Genomic DNA, 23,696 nt, shown 5'->3' on the forward strand with positions numbered 1-23,696 from the left:
TCCTCCACCCAAGGCTGAGGCGTTACCGAATTCGAGCGGGCAGTACCAGCGACTCAGACCTCCTGACCTGCCTGGCCCAGCTCATGCACCATGGTCATGGTGGTGGTTCTGTCCGTGGCTCCCCCCACCACGGCCGCTCCTCAGCTCAGCACGGAGGCTCCCGGATGGGCATGTGTAGCCTGACCAGCTCCCCCCACCACCATCACCACCGGAGCTCCAGCGCATCTCCACGCAGCTCCTCCTCTCTACAGCGCTCTGTCTCCTCCTCCCCCTCCCGCCACGAACACCGTGGGGGAGAGAGAGGAGGAGGGGTTTGTTTCGGTCGGTCCCGATCCCCTCCTAGCTTCTCCGGGTCCCCCCCTCCTCCCCGGCGCTCCTACCCTCACCACCAGGAGACTTGCTGCGGTCGCCAGGCCCGCACCGGCCCCTTCCACCAGCACGCCCCCAGGGGGAAAGTCTGCAGCCGCGAGGAGAGAGAGAGGAAGTGCTCCAGCAAGCTGAGCAGCAGATAGTGGCCCACTGCTCCAGCTCTGGTCCAAGCCTGGCCCACAGGAAGCTCTGGGCCTATTTATTAAAGCGTCTCAGGGTAGGAGCAGGTCCCCTCTGTCATTGTAATCTTATTCATGAAGTACGTAAATAATAATAAATCACTAAACTTATCCTAGATCAGCACTCCTATCCTGAGACGCTTTGCGAGTAGGCCCTGGGGGTCAGTGTTGTTGCCACAGCAGAGGGTGGGATGTTCATACAGACCAGACGATCATGATGAGGATCTGAGGCCTCTGTCAGAGAATACTGAACTTAATGCCCTCCCCCCTCTCCTCCCCGTTCAGTTTATCCCCACACCCCGCTGTCCTCTATCTCTTTCACTTGTAAATCCTTCACTCTTTCTCCTCTTATTCCTTCCATTTTGTCATCGTTTAATCACTCATTTATAAGCCCACTTTAAGCGGTCATACTTCATGCAAAAAGTATCCAGATGCGTCATGCTGTGTGTAAAATGTAGGGGTACTTACTTCCCTCATCTCCTCAGTGAAAGTGAACACACTTCATTCGTGGTGGAAATTCAGTGGATGAGCACTTGTGTATTAATCACTAACCATTATTATATTGGCTTGTTCTATTGTGTTTCCTCTGTACTGGCCTAGGGAGCGCAGTGCATAGCAGGCCTACATGTATGGCCATGAAGCCCTCGAGAGAAATGTACACTATCTACAGATCCTATTTATTTCTGTTTTGACGCTCCTGTCACACCAGTTACACTCTCTCTCTCTCTCTCTCCGTCTTTGACTTCAGATGTACTGTATAGCGAGGGTCCTTTATTTCAAAGGCATCTAAAGCAATCGATCGATCAGTGAAAGAAGTGATCATTTTGAGCGATCCTTCCTTTAATACAATCGTATAGTGTGTGTGTGAGCTCACACACCTACTTGTGCCTACTGTGTTGATTGATTGATTGATTGGGGGAACCTAAATGTCAAAGTAAGTGTGTGATTGAATACTAGTAACTGGGCCTTGATTCCCTTTTATATGCTCCTCTTGAGAAAGGAGTCTGACTTTGCGTCCTAATTCTTTACCCTTCTGCCTTGGACGTAAAAGTAATGGTGTAAGAAATATGATGGCAACCCTCCCTAGCCTTGCCCATGCTTACACCAATCCAGCGATTTTAAATGCATGGATGGGAGGGAACTGCACACTTGGGGAGAATTGGGACACAGCCTGCTGATAACTTTATAACAGTAGTAGTGAATACAAGGCAACACTAAGTTATAATGATTATTACTGTATAATAAACACTTGTCTTAATGTGTGCCTTGCCTTGGCACTTTGGGCAGCTCCTGGTTTCACTACAAAGTAGGCTATGATTCTCATTTTTACAAAATGACCCCCTGCAAAAATTGTGCCAGCTTCAAAGACAGTCCTCTTCATGTGAGTATAACATATTATTCACCACAAGGAAAATGAAGTAAAGTGAATGGTTTTATTTTATTTATTCAGACATTATTTTAAGAAAGAACATTTTTATTTAAGATATTAAAGAAAACTTCGATGTCCTGTTTGTCTAAATGTTATGACAGGTCCAATATTTGTCAAATAATGTCATGCTATTTATACCATATAAATATCATGTATCGTATACCAAATCAGTGTTTCAAACTTCCCAAAGGATAAAAAAAAAAACGTGTGCAAGAGAATGTTTTGTTTCTTTTGTAATGACATACTGTATGTTGTGTGCACTATTACCTCAGAGTTCATGTATTGTTTGAGAACCAACCACATTTTCAATGAACACTATCATTTAAAACCTCCCTCACCTGACCTTTCTTCTACCTACTAAATCCCCCCCCCCCCCCCCCCCCCCCCTCCCCTCTAGCCTGAAATTCAGAACCGGTTTTGTTCTGACATTCCACTCCTTGTACTGCGTGTTATTGCCCAACATTGGAATGAAAAGGAGTAGCAAGGAGTGGAATGATAGCAGAAACCGACTGAAACACGGGCTACCTCTCCCCACCACCTCTGCTTGTAAGATACTGTAATATAACTAACCACTGCTTCCAGCACTATTACTCCTTGCATGCGCTGCCTACCAAGAAAAGAGAAAAACCAAACAATCAACCAATCAGTAAAGTAAGCAGCATACCCGTTCCCATAATGCATTGTGAATGTCAAAGGGAATTCTTCTTCTTGTTGGATAGTACCGTATGTATTTTGGTTGGAATATTTAATTTGTTTCGTTTTCCATTTCTCCTCACAATCTCGATCACTCTTCACTCTTATCGTCCCACCTGGTCCACAGCATTGATCTGCTTTTCTAGCTCTCAAAACGCTCATAATCCTAGGACTACTGCACTGACTGATTCGGTAATACTCCTGAAAAAGGATCCTGGCGAAATACCGAAGGTATAATTTTTAATACCGTTTAAAAAACAACAAACGTATTTTTTTTTTTTGGGGGGGGGGGGGGGGCAACGCCACTGCTTATAAATGTAAGTTAAGTATCGCTATAAGAAATCTAAAATGTGTCAAATAAATGATATCCAGCTCAGGGCTCCAGCTATGCATTTAGTTTTCTAACTTGCTAGCTAAGTGGCAAAATGTTAAGATCAAGCTTCTTGGTTATAACAGAGACATTCAACTCCCTCCTGGATCAAGATCCCTGTTGCCTAAATTGTTTTGTGCATCAAAAACGGTAAGATGCTATGAAAATCTGGTTCCCACCCAAACCTTATACAACCAATGTGCAGTGGGAGTAATCTACTATACCATTGCACTACTATACCATTGCTCTAATGGAGATGGACTCCATTGCTCTGTCATTATATACAGTACTGGATGTCAAGTGAGTTGTTTTACTTGGTCAATTGTGAGAGATTGTCTTGGTACTTGGCTGCATACAGCCTGGTGGCGTTCCAGGTTGCTTACATTGCAGACAGGCTGATACAGATCTGATTCAACGTAGATCTCTACAAATGTGGCCGTAGTGTTTAACATAGCGGGAACCCCATCAATTACTTAATGATCTGATGATCTATGCAACGTGGGCAACCTTGAAAAACCCCTCTGTCCCACAGCGTCGTCACTTTCTGGCCAAGTTGCAAAGTCATAAGCCCTAGCCTATTTCTACAAGTTCTCTTTTTAAAATCTGGTTTTAAACCTAACCTTAACCCTAACCTCAGTGCTGACCTTATGCCTAACCTTCAATTAAGACCAAAAAGCTCATTTTGTTTTTCTGCAGCCTGCCCATCTAGTGGGTACCGTTTCACAGAGCAGCTATGATATGACTTATCCCAAGGCTAGACACACAGTGTTCAGTCAGTCGGTCGCCTTAATCATGTCTCTTCTCTTTCCTTGGCTGTGTAAGCAAGGGATGACTGAACTGTGTCTGTCTGTTTGTCTACTCTGTGCTGAGGATCACTCCACTGCTTAGCCACCAAGCTACTGTCAGGTTCTTCCATAGACTGTATAGGGTTCTCCCGAGTCCCTTTCCATCCTTGATAGGTGTGTTGTCCGTCCCGTCTTGCCTGCCTTTACAGATCGGTGGAAAGGATTTATCCAGCAGATTAGAGGCAGAGTATTGGTGTTTGCCTTTCAGATATATAGCTTTTCTTTCTGTGGGCACCTCTGCTCTTATTGGCCAATTTGATCCAATCAAGTTGTCCATTGACTGGACAGAATGTTTGAAGTCACCGGCAGTAGCCAATAGCCATTTGACCACTGAGCTGTGTCTGGATTCTGGAATCAGAAATGAGTTTGAAGGTGTATGATAAAGCTCTGTTTTTACATCCAGAGATTGTGGTACGAATGTACAGTACATATACAGTTGTACCACACCAAGCAGTTAGTGATCTTTTCAATTCTAGGTTATATTCGGAACTTCCATAAGCTAACTGACTTCAGCTGTAGTTGCTCAAAATGTTTATTATATACCTGTAAAAAGTTTAATGTATTTATTTAAAAGGTCATCTTGATTAACCGTAACTTATTGCTTCACTAAAGGCTTTAATAAAAGGAAAGTGCTGAAGGAATAAAGTGCTGCTGATTTTGGGAAAATATCAATCCATTCATAATATTTGCATTTTATTGTTATTATTGCACAAAAAAGTGGTATATTTAAGCAGTAAGGCCTGGGGGGGGGGGTGGTATATGGACAATATACCACGGCTAAGGTCTGTTCTTTGTAAGCACTACGCAATGCGCAGTGCCTGGATACAGCCCTTAGTAGTGGTATATTGGCCATATACCACAACCCCCCCTGTTGCCTTATTGTTATTATAAACCGGTTACCAACGTAATTAGAGCAGTAAAAATAAATGTTTTGTCATGCACATGGTATACAGTCTGATATACCATGGCTGTCAGCCAATCTGCATTCAGGGCTCAAAGCACCCAGTTTATAATGTTACTTTTTGGACTGAGATTATGATTTGCCACTGACTGTATGGTGGTGTGATTGTGAAGGTGTCACGTGTCATAGCCTACCTGTATCTGTGGTCCAATGATTGTACTCATTCATTGCCACAGATACTGTGTTTTTGGGCCAAAAGGCCAAATGTAAAAACAACAACAACAAATTGATTTATTGATGTATTGGGTAGTGATGCTCATCGTTGAGACCCATTGCCTGTGTGACTTCAGTTTTAGATATTTCTTGAAATGCTTCACGTTTTAGTCCTGTGTTGCAATGTAACGGTTTTGAAATGTATGTACAGTCACAAGGAAAGAATGTAACAAGAGGAGGATCGACATTGTACATAACTGTAATTATGTATGCTTATTTTATCATTTGTACCATATCAATGCCTTGTACAGTGTTTTTTTTCTTTTTTCGTTTACAATTATTTTGTATTTTATTTTTATAAACTGGTTATAAATAAAATACTCATTCAGCATGCAGAAAACACCTAAACTGTTTGCCTATTTATTTTATTTGAGAAGTGGTCTGCAACAGTGCACTATTGTAATGCCAATGTCACATTTGCCTAGTATTTTCACGTAATATTGGAACCGGTTCCGGTTTGAGTGCTGTTTGCACTTAAACGTTGATTTGTCAGTCGCAGGAAATGATCTGACGGAAGTAGACATGCTGTCCTGTTTCTGGAGCGCGCCCCAGGGCAATGCAGTAGCGACATTCGCGCGCCTGCTCCCATTCTGGTCCGCCCCCAACTCCAAGCAGCAGGCAAGAGTGCCAGACGGCGCCTGCTCAGACCAGAATGGCGGCTCTTTTGGAATCGCTGCTGCAGAAGGAAGTGGAAGCTATCAAGGCCGTAGAATGGTTAAAACACGACGGGGTAAGTGACAATTGCAAACCCGAGATTAAGTGGATTTCGTGGGGTCTGGTTTCAATAGTTTTGCGTGCGCTGCGAAATGTCATCGTGGAACGGATGTAAACAAAACTTTTTCCACTGCTCGCTCACCTGCTGTTTTCAATATGGAAACTAGGCTAGCTAGCCAGTTTGCTAGCTAACTGTTATGAAATCAATAGCTTACCAGCTAGTCAACTGACAACTCGCTACCTGTCGTATCATCTTCAGAACGATGTAAATCAGGTCATCAACTAACGTAACTAGTTCTTTAGGAAAGTATTGCTAGCTAGCTAATGATGACCACTTCAAGATAACTAGCTAACGTTAGCTAGCTAGATATTCTTGAGATGTTCTCATACATTCTTCCTACTGTTATTGTCACAACAGGACAGTGACAGCTTGGCATGGTGTAAGCCACTGAAGATCGAAAGACAGGAGTTTGTTCCTTTCCTGTTGAACTTCCTGCGAGAGCAGAGCTGCTCCACCCTCACCCATGGCCCTGCCACACCCGCCAAGACCCCCAGCCACCCCAGGGTCTCCCAGCCCTCTCAGCAGGGGCCAGGCTTCTCCAGTGAGCATAGGGGGGGCTGCAGATCTACCGGACCTGGAACCGGTCCTCGTAGTGCCAGCCGTGTACAGCTATTCTCCTCCACTCCCTCCCTGTCTCCTGGGGCTGAGTGGGATACTAGCCAACCCCCATCTGGCTCCCACTGCCTGGGTGGGATCAGTGCCCTCAGTAGTCCTTCCTTCAGCTCAGCCAGGAGCCCTGCTCCAGCCTCCACCTCCAGGCATACTCCCTCAGAGCGCCGCTCCACCCAGAGAGCCAGTTTGGGGGATTTCATGCCGTCACCTCCAGAGCTCCAGCACCACCACAGTCTCAGCCTGGGCGTCCAGCAGCAGCCACGTGGCCGCAGGAGGAGTGCCGGGATGGGAAGGCAGGGTGGGGGGCGTGGTGTGTTCCAGACTGAGGAGGTGGGGCCAGGAAGATCTGAGGGTGGTGGGAGGAAGGGAAGGGGAGGAGGGGCTAATAAAATGGGTGACCCAGCTGTGTCGCCTCCAATGGCTCAGATGACAACGCTGGTCCAGCTCAACTTAACCAATCTGGAAGACTTCCCACCTATGGGGGTGTCGCATGCATCACCAGCGTGAGTTCTGTTCTATGCCTTGAATTGAATTTAAGAACACTGAATGAAATGTTCTCACCTGTGAATTAAGAGATCAATCAAAAATATCTTACTTCAACCAAAACAATGAACAACAATGGTATTTTTATCATACTGTTCTGTCCTCCCCACTTCTTTCTCCACTAGACTGCATACAAAACCATCTCGGAGGATCAACCCAACCCCAGTCAGTGCAGAGCGGCCTCACTCCAGACCGAAGACCTGTTTCACTTCCACCCCCTTCAGCACCAGGCCCTCCAGCCCTCCCCCAGTCCCAGAGGCAGTCACCGGGGCCATCGAAGGGAGCATCACTGGGACCCTGAACATGGGCAGCCCCCCTCTCAGTCTGCAGGAGGAGAGAGAACTGCTAAAGAGAGTGAAGTAAGTGGGTTAAGAAGGCCAGTCACCATTTATAACACACACCTTCTAGGACTGATTTCCCAAACACAGAGTCAGCCAAATCCTGGACAAAAAAATGTTTTGAATGGAAAATCTCAATTGAAAGTTTAAAAAAAATCCAGGATTAGTCTTATTTGGGATCATGAAACCAGTCCTTTTTCTACCTCTGTCGATCTCAATTATCCCATTTTTCCCTTTGCTGTCATTTTCAATCTGTTACTTGTTTCTTGTAGGTGTAAACGAGCCCAGCAGGTGGGCTCCCCTCTACCCACCTCTTTGGACCCCTGTACCCCTACCAAACCAGGGCTCCGGACAGTATCGGGCTCCAAAATGACCCCTGTCACCCTGGGGTCGTGTCCTGACCCCTCTAAAGTCACCTTGACCTCTGAACTGGACCTTCTGGCTGACCTCTACTGTACCTGCATCTCTGGTATATGACCTGTAGGGGGAGACAGTGTTTCATGCTAGAGGGGGGTTAACCTGGTCCTTGTGTTGGGTCCCAGATATTTTTGTGCTGTCTGCATTGATCATAGAAGTTGGCACAACAGATCTGTGACCAGGCTAGGGTTGGCTAGCTATATAATCAAAATGTGTTCTTTTGGAAATCAGATTTTTTTGTAAGATGTTAAGTACTTTAGTCGAAGTAATGTGCAATTAAAAAAAATATATATATTTTTTTGTTTAATTACTATTGTGTAATAACATTAATTCTGGTGAAGAGTCTAATGTTGTGTTTGGTCTATCTCTTTCTGACAGAGAACCTAGTTCCCAACGTGTTCCTGGAGCTGTTCTTTGTGCTGCAGCTTCTGACATCTAGAACACCAGCCGTCACAGAGGAAGAGGACAAGGATCTAAGTATGGGGACGTTAGGTGAGAGGTGGAGATTCTTTAACATGACCAGTAATCAGTATGGATGGAGTTTTGTAATATTCTTTCTTTCAGTGCAAATGTATTTATTTAAATGTATGGGTTAATTCATGTTTTATTGGTGACAATATGACTGCTAAACCCTTTGTGTTTGATCTACACAGATGTCCTGGAAAGAGGCTACCTCAGCAAGGTGCACAACTGTGTCTACTTCTCTGTCAGGGTGCTGGAGAATCAGTTTGAGTGAGTTCTTCCTGGGCATATTATACTGAACATTTAAGATTTGAATCCTATGATAGTCTGGCTCCATATGTGTTTATTCTGGACCTGCACTCTTGGCTAGGTCTCCCTTTAAAAGAGGTAATTTGACATCAATGTGACAACCTGGCGAAATAACGGTTAAAACAATCTTTGTCTGTGTCAGGTTGGTGTCTCACCTGGACAAAGACACCCTGCGTCTCTTGGCTGAGAACGAGAGGGTGACCTGCTTCTCTCCGTCCCTGAGGAACAGACTGACTCTGGCCCAGGACCCCAGCACAGCCAAGGTACATAACCCAACATGACAAGAGCACTAATACACTCATGTTTCGTTCTCTTCAGCCAACTCCGAAGTAAACAGGAATTCACATTTTCCTACTCGCAAAGCAATGAATTGAAATGTAATTGAGCCCAGCCCTCTCTCTTTCCCCTTCCAGGTCTCGCCCTCTGTGGACACCTTCATCCACTCTGTCCCGTTCCAGCCTGCCACTGACAACCGCTCCAACTTCAGCAGTGACAAGGCCTTCCACACCTTCAAGAAGCAGAGGGATATTTTCTACGAGGTGCTGCGAGAGTGGGAAGACTTCCACAAGGAACCTAGATGGGAGTTTGAAGCTGAACTAGGCAATAGGGTCAGGTAAGACCAATACTAGTGGTAGCAAACTAATGGCCAGTTTCACAGAACGAGTTTAAGCCTATTCCTGGACTATAAAAAGGCTCTGGTTCCAGCAAAATGTGATGTCTTTTTTATAGGAGTAGGCCTTGTTATTGGTCATGTTATAATGGTGGTGCTGTTGTGCTTCCTCCTTTCAGAGGAATGGTGAGTCAACTGAACTCCACTGGAAACCACTCCCATTTTGCCAGACTCTTCCTCAAGCAGTTGGTGCAGGTATGGAATTAGGATGGTGCAATTACACACACACACTCGCGCTCTCTCTCACGCTAACACCCCTCTCTCCCTCTAGATGTGCAAAGGTCCCCGTGCTCTGGGCTCCCCGGGCGACACCCCCGACGCGGACCTGCTAGGCATGCTGGGAGCAGACAGCCTGGGGCGTCTAAAGCGTCTGGAGGAGCGTCTGATCCAGCCCCAAGGCATTCTGGGACCCTGTCCTCCACCCGCCTTCCCGGGACACCAGGAGTTCTTCAGGGACTTCTTAAAGACCGCAAGCTGGTGAGATTGACAGTGGTGTTCCAGCTTGGATACAATGCAGTCGCATTTTGCAGATTACCAGATTGTCAAATCATATTGATCGAGTTCCTGCAGTGTTAAACACTACTTGTGCATTTTGCAGCGATCTTATCCGGACTGATTGTTCTCCGATCTATACAGATGCGGAAGTATCCTGATTTGTCATTTGGGTGAACGTCTACGAGTAACCATACCTCTCTGTCCTAGCTGCCAGCTGAACCAGCACCTGAAGGACAGTCTGTGTCAGCAGCTCCTCCAGCTTGACGAGGTGTCGGTCCTGGCTCCCGTGGTCTCCAGTACCGAGGGAGAGGGAGACATGGAACAACAAGTCAGCACTGATTACTCTGTAGACCTGGTGCAAGATCTCTCACCTCAATCAGAATGGGGCTTGGTGGAGAATATATTTTCTTGTTTTAATACCCCCCTTTCCCATATCTCCTCTCTCTCGCCCTCTCTCTGTGCCACCTCATCTCTCTCTCTCTCTCAGGATGAGAAGCAGCGTTTCTCCTCTGTCCTGCTGTTGGCTCGTCTCCTAGCTAAGTTCCTGGGTTATATCTCCTTCCTGCCATACCAGACCTCTGAGAGGCCCTCCAGGGAGATACAGGAGGCTACTGCCAACCTCCGCAGCAAGGTACTGTAGCACCAGACTTGGAATAGTAGTCGGTGGAAGCAATTCAGGAAGTAGACTTCAAACCAGAATTGACTGAATTGAAATGTCACTGACCCTCACCCTGGTTGGAAGAGGCATATTTTTTCATCCATCCGCAGAAGATAACCATTTTATTACAAGTCGGTAAAGTACTAGTTTCTTACCAGATTGTGGCTTCCCTCCTCTGTGCTTTTTCCTTCCCTCCATTCTCAGAGTATGTCTGTGCTGGATGTGTGTGCGGTCCTGCGTAGCTGTGTTCGTAGGAGACGGACCATCCTTACTGTGCCCTGGCTGGTGGAGTTCCTCTCCATGCTGGACTTCACCGGTCCCTTCCTCCTCTGCTACAGGACCGTTCTGGGACTGCTGCTCAGCCTATACAGGTGTGTGTTACTTTCTCTATCATTCTCCTTTTTTAGTGCTTTCACTCTCTCTTGCATGTGTTCTCACTCCTCCCCTCTCCTTTTACCTTCTTCCTGTCTCTAGTTTCTTCCTTCATTTTTCTCTTTCTACCCATCTCTCTCCTTCTCCCTCTATTTCTCCCTTTCTACTCTGCTTCCCCGTCTCTCTCTCTCTCGTGATCTGAAGTCCTGACCCAGTGTGTGTGTGTGTGTGTGTGTGTGTGTGTGTGTGTGTGTGTGTGTCTCTTAGGCGTATGGTGCTGTCCAGAGAAGGAGAGGTGTGTTACCTGAATCAGCTTCTCATGGTGGCTGTTCTAGGCTGGCTGTTCCAGATCCCAGTGATCCCGGAGGAGCTTTTCTTCACTACTGATTTCGCTGTAGCTGTCGAGCTAGAGGAGAGCCAGACCAACGTCCAGGGACTTGTGAGTAAACTGGAATGGCTCTTCTCAATTACATTTGAAGGCGAAATGCCACGGTCTTTTCATGAGTTTTGATGAACTTGTTTTTTTGTTTATTTTAGGACTGTCTCCCCCTGGTGGACCAACAGCTCCTCTACACCTGCTGTCCTTTCCTGGGTGGGTACATCCATAGAAATCAAATGAGTAATTTATAGTAATAGACAGCGTTGGGTATGTTACTTTCTAAATGTAATCCGTTAGTTGCTAGTTACACATCCAAAATTGTAATCAGTAACGCAACTTTTGGATTACCAAAACTCAGTAATGTAATCTGATTACATTCAGTTACTTTTTAGATTACTTTGCCCTTGAGGCATTTTAAGAAGACAAAAATGTATGTTACCAATTGAACGACATCTATTGCAGGATAAATCAATGTTAATGTTTACATAGCTGGCCATATATGGAGGTAAAATTTAACTTTATGGGTGGTTATGTAGACTTCTTCTAACCATCACTTACTGCTACATTAAATTACATCTGTACATTGATATAATTTATAAGTCCAAAAATGTATGTAGCAACTACAGATTGCCCCTCGTTAAGTCTATCAAAAGTGTGCGAGTTTGAGCATGTGTTCATTAGGCCTATGGAGTTTTTTTAGAATTAGAATTGAATTAGATTGAGCAATAAAAGCCCCACTTTTATTCCATAGGCTGGGATCTGCGCAATGTAGCTGTTGCAAGAGTGCATTTTTCACTGGCTGTCCACTGGTTTCAAGAAGAATGATTGATAGGCAGCTTAAACTTCTTGAAATACACATTTAGATTTGTGAACAGCCATCCACAATCCGTAAGGCGCAAATAGCTAAATCGGAGAGTAGCTGTGTGATTCACATCAATGCGCTATGTAGATATCAATAATAAGTGATATCAGTATCACCGTAGACTACACCACTGCTGTCATCCGTACCTCTAAGCCTTTATTCAAGTTGGATAATCTTTGGATGCCGACACCAGTCGCACCATTGGAAGACACAGCTTGGACTGTAGCCGAGTCGTTCAGGTGGAACAAACTTAAGCGTGCGCCTTTTTTCAATGCTGATTTGAATGTCATTCAGAAAACAACAGAACATCCGTTCTGAATTTTAAAAGTAATCATCTAGTTTTTCAAAAGTATCTAATCTGATTACAATATTTTTGCTGGTAATGGATTACAGTTACCGTTGTTTTTGTAATCCCTTACATCTAATCCGTTCCTCCCCAACCCCGGCAATAGACAATAGTTATTCTATTTTTACGTGTGCAAAGTCTTCTGCAGGGGCCCCGAATGGTGTTCTCACAATTGTAGCTGTTTGATTATCTGTTCTATCTCGTGTTTTCAGGTGAGTTCCGTAAGCTCCTCGCTGCCTTTGTGGCCGGTAGCTCTGCCAGGGGTGGAGGCCTCATCCGTAAGATCACCCCTACCTCTGCTGAGCTGAGAGGTACCCCCACCACCACCAGGTCACAGCAAAAACGACAGGTACGGTTCTAGGAGTAGCTGGCCTAGTGGTTAGTGCCCGGGTTCCAATCCGACGTACTGCCTATGTGATACTCTCCTACTATCTTTCTGACCGTCTCTCCTCTTCCCAGCAAAGCATACTAAATAGGAAGAAGAGTGTCTCTAGAAGTACGTTGATTTGACTGTGTTGTCAACTTTGTCTGTAAAGGTGGATTTGGAGCAAGCCTTCTTCCATAACCAGCCTCCATCTCTCAGACGAACGGTGGAGTTTGTAGCTGAGAGGGTGGGATCCAACTGTGTCAAACATATGAAGTGGGTACTGTCGTGTGTGTGTACAGTATACACTGAGTGTACAAAACATTAGGAACACCTTTCTAATATTGAGTTGCACCCCCTTTTGCCCTCAGAACAGCCTCAGTTTGCCAGGGCATGGACTCTACAAGGTGTCAATCGTTCCACAGGGATGCTGGCCCATGTTGACTCCAATGCTTCCCACAGTTGTGTCAAGTTGGCTGGATGTCCTTTGGGTGGTGGACCGTTCTTGAGACACACGGGAAACTGTTGAGCGTGAAAAACCCAGCAGCGTTGCAGTTCTTCACCCACTCAAACCGGTGTGCCTGGCACCTACGACCATACCCCGTTCAAAGCCACTTAAATATTTTGTCTTGCTCATTCGCCCTCTGAATGACACAAACATAATCCATGTCTGAAGGCCTAAAAATCATTCTTTAACCCACCTCCCCTTCATCCAGATTGTTTGAAGTGGATTTAACAGGTGTCATCATTACGGGATCAAAGCTTTCACTTGGTCAGCCTATGTCATGGAAAGAGGTTTTCCTAATGTTTGGTACACTCGTATATAATATAGTGATCGTATGTATCAAATCAAATGTATTTATATAGCCCTTTGTACATCAGCTGATATCTCAAAGTGCTGTACAGAATCACAGCCTAAAATCCCAAACAGCAAGCAATGCAGGTGTAGAAGCACGGTGGCTAGGAAAAACTCCCTAGAAAGGCCAAAACCTAGGAAGACACCTAGAGAGGAACCAGGCTATGTGGGGTGGCCAGTCCTCTTCTGGTTGTGCCGGGTGGAGATTATAACAGAACATGGCCAAGATGTTCAAATGTTCATAAATTACCAGCATTGTCAAATAATAATAATCACAGGCAGAACAGTTGAAACTGGAGCAGCAGCACAGCCAGGTGGACTGGGGACAGCAAGGAGTCATCATGTCAGGTAGTCCTGAGGCATGGTCCTAGGACTCAGGTCCTCCGAGAGAAAGAAAGAGAGAATTAGAGAGGGCATACTTAAATTCACACAGGACAACGGATAGGACAGGAGAAGTACTCCAGATATAACTAACTGACCCTAGCCCCCCGACACAGCATAAATACTGGAGGCTGAGACCGGAGGGGTCAGGAGACACTGTGGCTCCATCCGAGGACACCCCCGGACAGGGCCAAACAGGAAGGATATAACCCCACCCACTTTGCCAAAGTACAGCCCCCACACCACTAGAGGGATATCTTCAACCACCAACTTACCATCCTGAGACAAGGCCGAGTATAGCCCACAAAGATCTCCGCCACGGCACAACTCAAGGGGGGGCGCCAACCCAGACAGGAAGATCACATCAGTGACTCAACCCACTCAAGTGATGCACCCCTCCTAGGGACGGTATGAAAGAGCCCTAGTAAGCCAGTGACTCAGCCCCTGTAATAGGGTTAGAGGCAGAGAATCCCAGTGAAAAGAGGGGAACCGGCCAGGCAGAGACAGCAAGGGTGGTTCGTTGCTCCAGAGCCTTTCCGTTCACCTTCCCACTCCTGGGCCAGACGACACTCAATCATATGACCCACTGAAGAGATGAGTCTTCAGTAAAGACTTAAAGGTTGAGACCGAGTTTGCGTCTCTCACATGGGTAGGCAGACCATTCCATGCTCTATAGGAGAAAGCCCTGCCTCCAGCTGTTTGCTTAGAAATTCTAGGGACAATTAGGGGGCCTGCGTCTTGTGACCGTAGCGTACGTGTAGGTATGTACGGCAGGACCAAATCAGAGAGATGGGTAGGAGCAAGCCCATGTAATGCTTTGTAGGTTAGCAGTAAAACCTTGAAATCAGCCCTTGCCTTGACAGGAAGCCAGTGTAGGGAGGCTAGCACTGGAGTAATATGATCACATTTTTTGGTTCTAGTCAGGATTCTAGCAGCCGTATTTAGCACTAACTGAAGTTTATTTAGTGCATTGCAGTAGTCTAACCTAGAAGTGCAAAAAGCATGGATTCATTTTTCTGGACAGAAAGTATCCACTGGTTGTAGGTGTCTGTGTTGATACGTGTAGTATCCTCATGTGACTGTGTGCGTTGCAGGGTCACGCTGGTGTGTGAGCTGGTCCGTGGTGGAGAGAGGTTGCTGAGGGAGGGGCTGATCTCACCAGGGGCCAACCCTCTGATACTCAACGACTCCATCTGTGCTCAGCTCTGTGACGGGGGCCAGGAGGCTCTGGAGAGAGCTACCAGGTACACATGGTTTCGTCTGTGTGTGGTTATAAACTTGATTCATGGAGTTTGCCAATGAAATGGTCCCTAAAGTGCAAGCCCTGCCTATGGTACTATTTTTAAACCCAGGTCTGTATGGGGTGTGACTAATTTTTGTGGGGCTTTGACTACAGACTCTTGTGCGTTCAGGTTTTGCAGTGAGAAGGGTCCAGAAGCCATCCGGGTTCTTCTTCCTGACGAGACGTCTCCCGCTGTAGGTCTATTCAGCGTTGCTCTTTTAACTCTTGTCTACATTGACATGCTAGTCATTTAGCAGACGCTCTTATCTAGAGCGACATACAGTTAGTGCATCGGTCTAAAGATCGCTAGGTGAGATAACCGCGTGTCACACTCGTGGTACATTTTCTTTCTTAATAAAATAGCTATAGCTAAATCAGTCCTTGCTGACGATGCTAAACATGCGTTGTCTCTCCCGCCAGGTTCTCACTACGTCTGAGAACATCACCAAGCGCCTGGCCACTGAGAAGGCCTATAGCTGGCTCTCCTCCAACATCACAGCCCTGGTCAAGCGAGAGTGGAAAACAAAGTTTGACCGTGTGATGAAGTCTCTTCCCAGCCCAGAGGCTAGTGGTGTGGAAGGTTCTGGTCTTGTGGCTGGAGCTGCAGCAGTCTCCCAGGAGCAGTCACGTAACCCAAAACGGGACATGGGCAAGGAGGAGGCTGTGACGTCCTGCCCTCCAGACTGCCCCCACAGTGCACCACTACCATCTGATGTCCTGGTAGAGATTAAGGTAATGTTCTAATGAATGAAGAATACCAGGATGTAATGCTATCCTTATTATAGACACTAGTTTGGTGCTAGGAACACAAGCGTTTCACTACATCCGCAAAAACATTGACTAAATATGTGTATGCGACCAATCGAATTTGATTTGACTTTGATAGATAGAAGTATGAGAGCATAAAATTGATCAGAATAATGGTATATTTATGTGAGGTTCAGCTCTGGTGAATCAGTCTTACTGATGATAATATAAAAGAGGATGATTGTGCCCCCTACAGGAGGTGTTGAGTATTGCAGTAGGCCCGAGGTCTGAAAAGGAGGCGTTGACTTGTCTTCAGCTGAACGCTCTACTGGGCAAAGTAGGAGACACACTGAGCTGCAAAAAGGTACCGCAGGCTTTTGTCACCTTGGTCCTGATTAACATGTGCTTTATACTCCTGCAATGAACATGGGTTTATGGTTCAGATAGAGGTCCTGCATAGGGCTGTTGCGGTGACAGTATTACATCCACACCTGCAGTCATGACCGCAGTCAAAATTCCACGTGACCGTTTGAGTCACGGTAATCTGTGTCCTTTGACATGAATGGCACTGATGCGTTGGCAGTACCCAAATCTCTAACGATCATCGGGTCACTAATGGCCTGGTACTCAGGTCTCGGTTGTCCCTCTAACCCACTCTGACATCAATGCAAATACAATTGAAAATCTCATCCAAACAGTGTCATGCTTTTAAAACTCACCTCACTGTGATTGATCACTCTGAAGAAAGAAGTTCAACAACAGGTGGAAACTGAGTGGAAAACGTGGTCGTTGTGGATGTTGTTTCAAAGCCAAACACAACTAAATGGACAGAGCTTTCTAAGGTGATGATTAATGCAAAGCATTTAAGGCATCTCATGTAGAACACCCATTGGCATATTAAAGCTTATGCATAGGCCTGTATAAAGCCTGAATTAAAATGGCGTTAATACAATAGGCCTATATAGCCTACCGCATATTACGCACTGCAGAAAAACATTTAAAAAAATACAACAGATTTAAGATGTCTTTGGTAAAAAATTGTCTAGCCTATAGGCTACTCCAAAATTCATCAAAACTCTAGTAATCACCTTTGAGTGTGGACTGTATTATTATGCATACTGGATGGCATGGTTACCTTATGATACGCTCCAAATGTTCTATCTATGAGTCTGGGAGAGAACGTATAGGCCTAGGTGATGCAGTTGGTTCATTCACTTACCGAGTATAGTTAGCCTACAATTATAGTAAATTTGTATTTGATCTTCAATAGCCTACTAATAGGGTCTTTAAAAAATATTAAATATCTTTAAATTAATATCTCACCACCATGCGTTTCCGTCTCTTCTCTCTCCTTCAATACTTTCTCGAGGACGCGGAGACAGGGGCTGTCAACAGTTTAATGAAATGTGTTTCGTTGGTTAAACATGTTACTATCGATGTTCGTGAACAGATTTCACTGGCTTTCCCAAATTAAGCACATGGTAGCTGCAGGAACTGGGTTAGAGAGCCCAAGGCATATAGAGTTGAGGTAGAATATCAACTGTCGCGTAGTGAGAGGCTGCTCCTCAAACGGGTTGACGCGTGAAGTGAAATAAGTGTTCTTATAAGCCCAGACATTTCTACATGCAATCCTGTGTGAAAGCAGAGTTCTGATGGTTGCCACTAGAAAGAGGAGGATCCCAGCTTTCTAGTGCTAATATATTTATTTCTCAGCTGCTAATATTATGCACATTGCTCTGCTGTAAAACCGGAGTAGCCTACCTAGAATAAAAGGAACCGCAAGAAAGCACAACCTCCATTCACTATTCGAGTGCAAGTGGATGACATGTCTTTTTTCCCATGCCCCTGTTTCTGCCCATTTTGATATGGCCCATTCTAAATTAAAACTACTTTTACATGATAGTAAAGACAAGATTACATTTAGAATAGTGAAAATATGATCACTTGATGAGAGAACGGCATGTTCAGCCTGAGGCAAGGAACAGAGCACCAGCTTCTTCTTTTTTTTGTTGCAACTTTCCCAAATCATCAATACCCTATAATCACATCATGCAGCCCATATATCTTTTCTAAGGTTTGTGTCATTCACAACTAAAGTTGCCAAGTAACTCTGAATCTAGTGTATAGGACCTGTTTCAAATGATCACTTTTACTCTCAACATAGCGCTACATATGCGCAGTGTGCGCTCGCTTGGGAATGGGGGGGAAAGGGTAAATAATGTCACAGGATTTATAAGCATATCTTAACAGACTACCTACAGGCCGAGGGTGCCATTGGCATGGCCAGATAACGTGCATTAGGCCGACTCAGAATACACTATTTTGTTCTTATGAAATACATTTTCATGTGTTTTTTTTAGACCAGGCCTAACCCTAAAATAAATGCAGTGCATTCAAAAAGTATTCAGACTCTTTCACTTTTTTCCCATTTTATGTTACCACCTTATTCTAATGTTTTCAAGTGTTTTTTTCCCCCCCCTCATCAATCTACACACAATACCCCATAATGACAAAGCAGAAACGGGTTTTAAGAAAAGTTTTCAAATATATTAAAAATAAAATTATAGCACTTTTACCTAAGTAAAAGTACAAGTTTGTTTTTGATTTGTATTTATTCTCTCCCCTCTCCCTCCTACCTATTACTTCACAGTTCTCATTCCCAATGCCTGAACAGATGCTGATACGTTGCACCGTCCTACTAGCCTGTAAACTAGGTAAGATGACGAGAGCTGGGACTACGGCTAGAAACCAGGTCGGGGGGAGATGCACTGAGTGTATGAAACATTAGGACCACCTGCTCTTTCCATGAGGAGGAGGTGAAAGCTATTATCCCTTATTGATGTCACTTTAATCAGTGTAGATTGAAGGGGAGGAGACAGATTTTAAAGCCTCGAGACATGGATTGTGTGTGTCATTCAGCAGGTGAACGGGCAAGACAAAATATTTAAGTGCCTTTTGAATGGAGTATGGTCGTAGGTGCCAGGCGCACCGGTTTGAGTGCGTCAAGAACTGCAACGCTGCTGGGTTTTTTACGCTCGACAGTTTCCTGTGTGTATCAAGAACGGTCCACCACCCAAAGGACATCCAGCCAACTGGATACAACTGTGGGAAGCATTGGAGTCAACATGGGCCAGCATCCCTGTGGAACGGTTTTGACACCATGTCCCGACAAATTCAGGCTGTTCTGAGAGAAAAAGGGGGGTGCAACTCAATATTAGTAAGGTGTTCCTAATGTTTTGTACACTGTGTACATTAATTTGCCTGTTGCCAAGACCTCCATTGTTATCATGCCCTCAGTGCATGTCCTGTAGGACAAGGGTTGGCTACAGCATATACATTATGGAATGAAGCCAGATGAGACCTAATGTTGATCATCGTTGAATTTGTGTGTCTGCACAGTTTCAGGGGAGCTGCCCATGGTGTCCCCACAGGAGGAATGTGGTAGGACAGTGTCTCCTGGTAGGACAGTGTCTCCTGATCCAGTACTACCAGACTCACCAGTCCAAAGGGTAGGCTGTTCAATCAAAGTCCTGCTGGAGCAGTTGATCCTCCTGTGGGGGAGAGACTGTTGTTCATCAGCCCCCCTCCACCTGCTCTTCACAGAAATGACACTCAGTGCTGTCCTCATGGCCAGAGACTCACAGGTACGTCTCAGTATAGCCTACATGTGCATAGCTACTTGGTGTATGTTATGTTTTTGTTTATACAGTAGAAGTCGGATGTTTACAGACACTGAGGTTGGAGACATTAACTCGATTTTTAACCACTCCACAAATGTATTGTTAACAAACTATAGTTTTGGCAAGTCAGTTAGGACATCTACTTTGTGCATGGCTTTAGAAGCTTCTGATAGGCTAATTGACCTCATTTGAGTCAATTGGAGGTGTACCTATGGATGTATTTCAAGGCCTACCTTCAAACTCAGTGCCTCTGCTTGACATCATGGGAAAATCAAAAGAAATTAGCCAAGACCTCAGAAAATAATTGTAGACCTCCACAAGTCTAGTTCATCCTTGGGAGCAATTTCCAAATGCCTGAAGATACCACGTTCATCTGTACACGTTCATCTGTACGGGGGTGGCAGCATCATGTTTTGGGGGTGCTTTGCTGCAGGAGGGACTGGTGCACTTCACAAAATAGATGGCGGCATGAGGATGGAAAATGATGTGGATATATTGAAGCAACATCTCAAGACATCAGTCAGGAAGTTAAAGCTTGGTTGCAAATGGGTCTTCTAAATGGACAATGACCCCAAGCATACTTCCAAAGTTTTGGCAAAATGGCTTAAGGACAACAAAGTCAAGATATTGGAGTGGCCATCACAAATCCCTGACCTCAATCCTATAGAAAATTTGTGGGCAGAACTGAAAAAGCGTGTGTGAGCAAGGAAGCCTACAAACCGGACTCCATTACACCAGGTCTGTCAGGAGGAATGGGCCAAAATTCACCCAACTTATTGTGGGAACCTTGTGGAAGGCTACCCAACACATTTGACCCAAGTTAAACAAACAACACTTCTGACCCACTGGGAATGTGATGAAAAATATAAAAGCTGAAATCATTTTCTCTACTATTATTCTGACATTTCATATTCTTAAAATGAGTTGTGATCCTTACTGACCTAAGAAATGATGTTTTTACTTTGATTAAATGTCAGGAATTGTGTAAAAACTGATTTTAAATGTATTTGGCTAAGGTGTATGTAAACTTCCGACTTAAGCTGTGTGTAGTTGAAGCAGAATATGTATACTACCGGTCCAAAGTTTTAGAACACCTACTCATTCAAGAGGTTCTTTTATTTTCACTATTTTCTACATTGTAGAATAATACTGAAGACATCAAAACTATGAAGTAACACATGGAATCACGTAGTAACCAAAAGTGTTAAACATGTTTGAGATTCTTCAAATAGCCACCCTTTGCCTTGATGACAGCTTTGCACATTGGCATTTTCTCAACCAGTTTCACCTGGAATACTTTTCCAGCAGTCTTGAAGAAGTTCCCACATGCTGAGCGCTTGTTGGCTGATTTGTCCTCTGCTCTGCAGTCCGACTCATCCCAAACCATCTCAATTGGGTTGAGGTCGGGTGATTGTGGAGGCCAGGTCATCTGATGCAGCACTCCATCCCTCTCCTTCTTGGTCAAATAGCCCTTACACAGCCTGGAGGTGTGTTGGGGGATTGTCCTGTTGAAAAACAAATGATAGTCCCACTAAGCCCAAACCAGATTGGAAGCCATGCTAGTTACTTGTCCCTTGAATTCTAAATAAATCACAGACCGTGTCACCAGCAAAGCACCCCCACACCATAACACCACCTCCATGCTTTCCGGTGGGAAATACACGTGGAGATCATCCGTTCACCCACACCACATCTCACAAAGACACGGCGGTTAGAACCAAAAATCTCAGATTTGGACTCGAGACCAAACAACAAATTTCCACCCGTCTAATATCTATTACTCTTGTATCTTGGCCCAAGCAAGTCTCTTCTTATTATTGTTGTCCTTTTGTAGTGGTTTCTTTGCAGCAATTTGACCTTGAAGGCCTGATTCACACAGTTTCCTCTGAACAGTTGATGTTGAGATGTCTGTCTCTGAAGCAGTTATTTGGCCTGCAATATCTGAGGCTGGTAATGAACTTATCCTCTGCAGCAGGTAACTATGTGTATTCCATTCCTGTTGCGGTCCTCATGAGAGCCAGTTTCATCATAGCGCTTGATGGTTTTTGTCACTGCACTCTTGAAATGTTCCCCATTGACTGATCTTCATATCTTAAAGTAATGATGACTGTTGTTTCTCTTTGCTTATTTGAGTTGTTCTTGCCATAATATGGACTTAGCCCTATTTGATAAAGGACCATCTTCTGTATACCCCCCTACTTTGTCACAACACAACTGATTGGCTCAAATGCATTAAGAAGGAAAGACATTTCTCAAATTAACTTTTTAAGAAGGCACACCTGTCAATTGAAATGCATTCCAGGTGAAGCCTCATGATGCTGGTTGAGAGAATGCCAAGCATGTGCAAAGCTGTCATCAAGGCAAAGGGTGGCTACTTTGAAGAATCTCAACAATACTATGTGTTATTTCATAGTTTTGATGTCTTCACTATTATTCTACAATGTAGAAAATAATCAAAATAAAGAAAAACCCTTGACCATTTGACCGGTAGTGTATGTATTGAAGAAATTACTTGCATTGACTGATATGTGGTTGTTTTACTTACCTTTGTTGAATGCACTTACTGTAAGTCACTCTGGAAAATTGCATCTGCTAAATTACCTACATGTAAATGTCATCCTAAATGTAATTATGTCAACCTTATTTCATCGACAATTCTGTAGACGCGAGTATGTGAAGCTCAGGTTTTATGCCCCCCAGATAAACCAGCATGCTCTCTGTCATATCTCTACAGTGGGACAACTTCCTGTTCTTGGTCAGACAGCTGGTAGAGCAGGGGATTCTGGGAGAGGAAGAAGTGGTCTCTCATTGGAGGAAACTGTCACAGTTACCCTGGCCAACGGTGAGGCCTGTCTCCTCCGCACTGCGTGGAACAGGAAATCGGTGGTGTTCATTGTAATAACTGTTCAAGAGAATTTAGCCAAGCGAAACCTGACAACTGTTAAAGACATATGCACTCTATGGCTGCTTGTGAATAACTATCTCTCTTTTCACTATTTAGGAATTCATAGAGAAGATCCAGCAGCAGTCCTCTTCCACCACATCCCTTCCTATGCCTGAGCTTCAGAACCACATGGACATGTTGCAGGTCTCACCACAACCTGTAGAGGGAGCCAACTAACCATCACGACAAAAAAACACATAGGCTCTGAGAGACACATGCTCTGTTGGCCAACACTGCCCAGTCTGTTAGAAGACATATGTCACTGACAGGTGTAGCTGAACTCTACTACTCTGGCCAGTCAGTCCGTAGTGCCGTTCTAGGCTCCTGAGATGTTAAACACACACAGACCGTGTTTAGATGAACAGCCATTGTGTACAGAGGAGACAATCACCTGGAACATCACTCATCTGTACAGCCAGCCACAGTCAGTTCAGACTAAGCCCTAGCCGTAAACATCGTTAGGGCCAAAGGGATGCGGTAGGGAGCGAGTTGGGACCGGCTGACACTGTCCTGTTTAGAGGTGCAAATGGGAACCAAAAAGTCCTGCTGCTCAGGACTAGTGGTGGAGCCATAGGCCAGGGGAAGGGTGTACCAGAAGGCTGAGAACGAGGGGTGCAGTATCAATAAAATAATAACTAACTTGATGGACAGACACTAGTAAATCAAAAATGAACAACAAAAAAACATGAGAAACCAGCCCCTACTCGACCCCTACTGCCCTAGACATATGTAGGTTTGAAAGGATTATAGTAGATACTGTATGTGTCAGCAATAGCGGGTAAGGGCTGGCTGGGGGATGATTTGTTATTGGGCCAAGGAATGTCATTTCTAAATGTTCACAGATAAATATGTATTTGTGTTAGTCTCAGAAGCACTTAAGAGTGTAACACAATGCCTTTAACCGTCACTCGTGATTTTGTGTGTTCATGGATGCTTTCTGTGCATTTGTAATAATGTTTAGTTCACGTTGGACTTAATGGTACCATGATTGTCTGCTGCTTTTAAACTTTACATTTTCGCATGCTGTCTGTCACATATTGAAAAATAATAAATATGTATTCTTTGGGACTAAACGGTTAGAAGTGTTTCTGTAAGTAGGCTTTGGCTGGCTTTTCAATGCTTTTGATTGAACTAATGAAGATATA

At 44.7% G+C, this 23,696-nt stretch overlaps 2 protein-coding genes across 6 annotated transcripts in view; both read left to right on the forward strand.

Moving 5' to 3' along the window:
• The window catches only part of LOC109894285 (tau-tubulin kinase 2), a 39,094-nt gene extending 33,693 nt beyond the window's left edge, over nt 1–5,401 (forward strand). For all 4 annotated transcript variants that reach the window (XM_031828626.1, XM_020487674.2, XM_020487675.2 and 1 more), the window contains one exon: nt 14–5,401. In XM_031828626.1, the coding sequence (XP_031684486.1) occupies nt 14–512 (499 nt within the window). In that variant the 3' untranslated portion in view covers nt 513–5,401. The remainder of the gene's footprint in view (nt 1–13) is intronic.
• A 165-nt stretch (nt 5,402–5,566) lies between these two features.
• Nucleotides 5,567–23,619, forward strand: cdan1 (codanin 1). Of its 2 annotated transcripts, XM_020487679.2 has the most exons (25): nt 5,567–5,789; nt 6,192–6,949; nt 7,115–7,348; nt 7,600–7,796; nt 8,123–8,236; nt 8,398–8,476; nt 8,658–8,778; nt 8,929–9,128; nt 9,305–9,380; nt 9,457–9,662; nt 9,888–10,008; nt 10,168–10,311; nt 10,543–10,709; nt 10,978–11,149; nt 11,248–11,302; nt 12,510–12,646; nt 12,834–12,937; nt 14,993–15,142; nt 15,311–15,374; nt 15,601–15,912; nt 16,184–16,291; nt 18,578–18,641; nt 19,327–19,571; nt 22,342–22,449; nt 22,609–23,619. In XM_020487679.2, exons 1-25 carry the CDS (start codon nt 5,712–5,714, stop codon nt 22,726–22,728), a joined length of 4,134 nt encoding a protein of 1,377 aa, XP_020343268.1. In that variant the 5' UTR covers nt 5,567–5,711; the 3' UTR covers nt 22,729–23,619. The 2 variants fall into 2 exon arrangements, with proteins under 2 accessions (XP_020343268.1, XP_031684493.1); XM_031828633.1 differs by having other exon boundaries at nt 5,586–5,789; nt 9,888–10,311.
• The last annotated feature ends 77 nt before the right edge of the window (nt 23,620–23,696 follow it).

Source organism: Oncorhynchus kisutch, linkage group LG7 (assembly GCF_002021735.2).
Source record: "Oncorhynchus kisutch isolate 150728-3 linkage group LG7, Okis_V2, whole genome shotgun sequence".
NCBI classification, from domain to species: domain Eukaryota; kingdom Metazoa; phylum Chordata; class Actinopteri; order Salmoniformes; family Salmonidae; genus Oncorhynchus; species Oncorhynchus kisutch.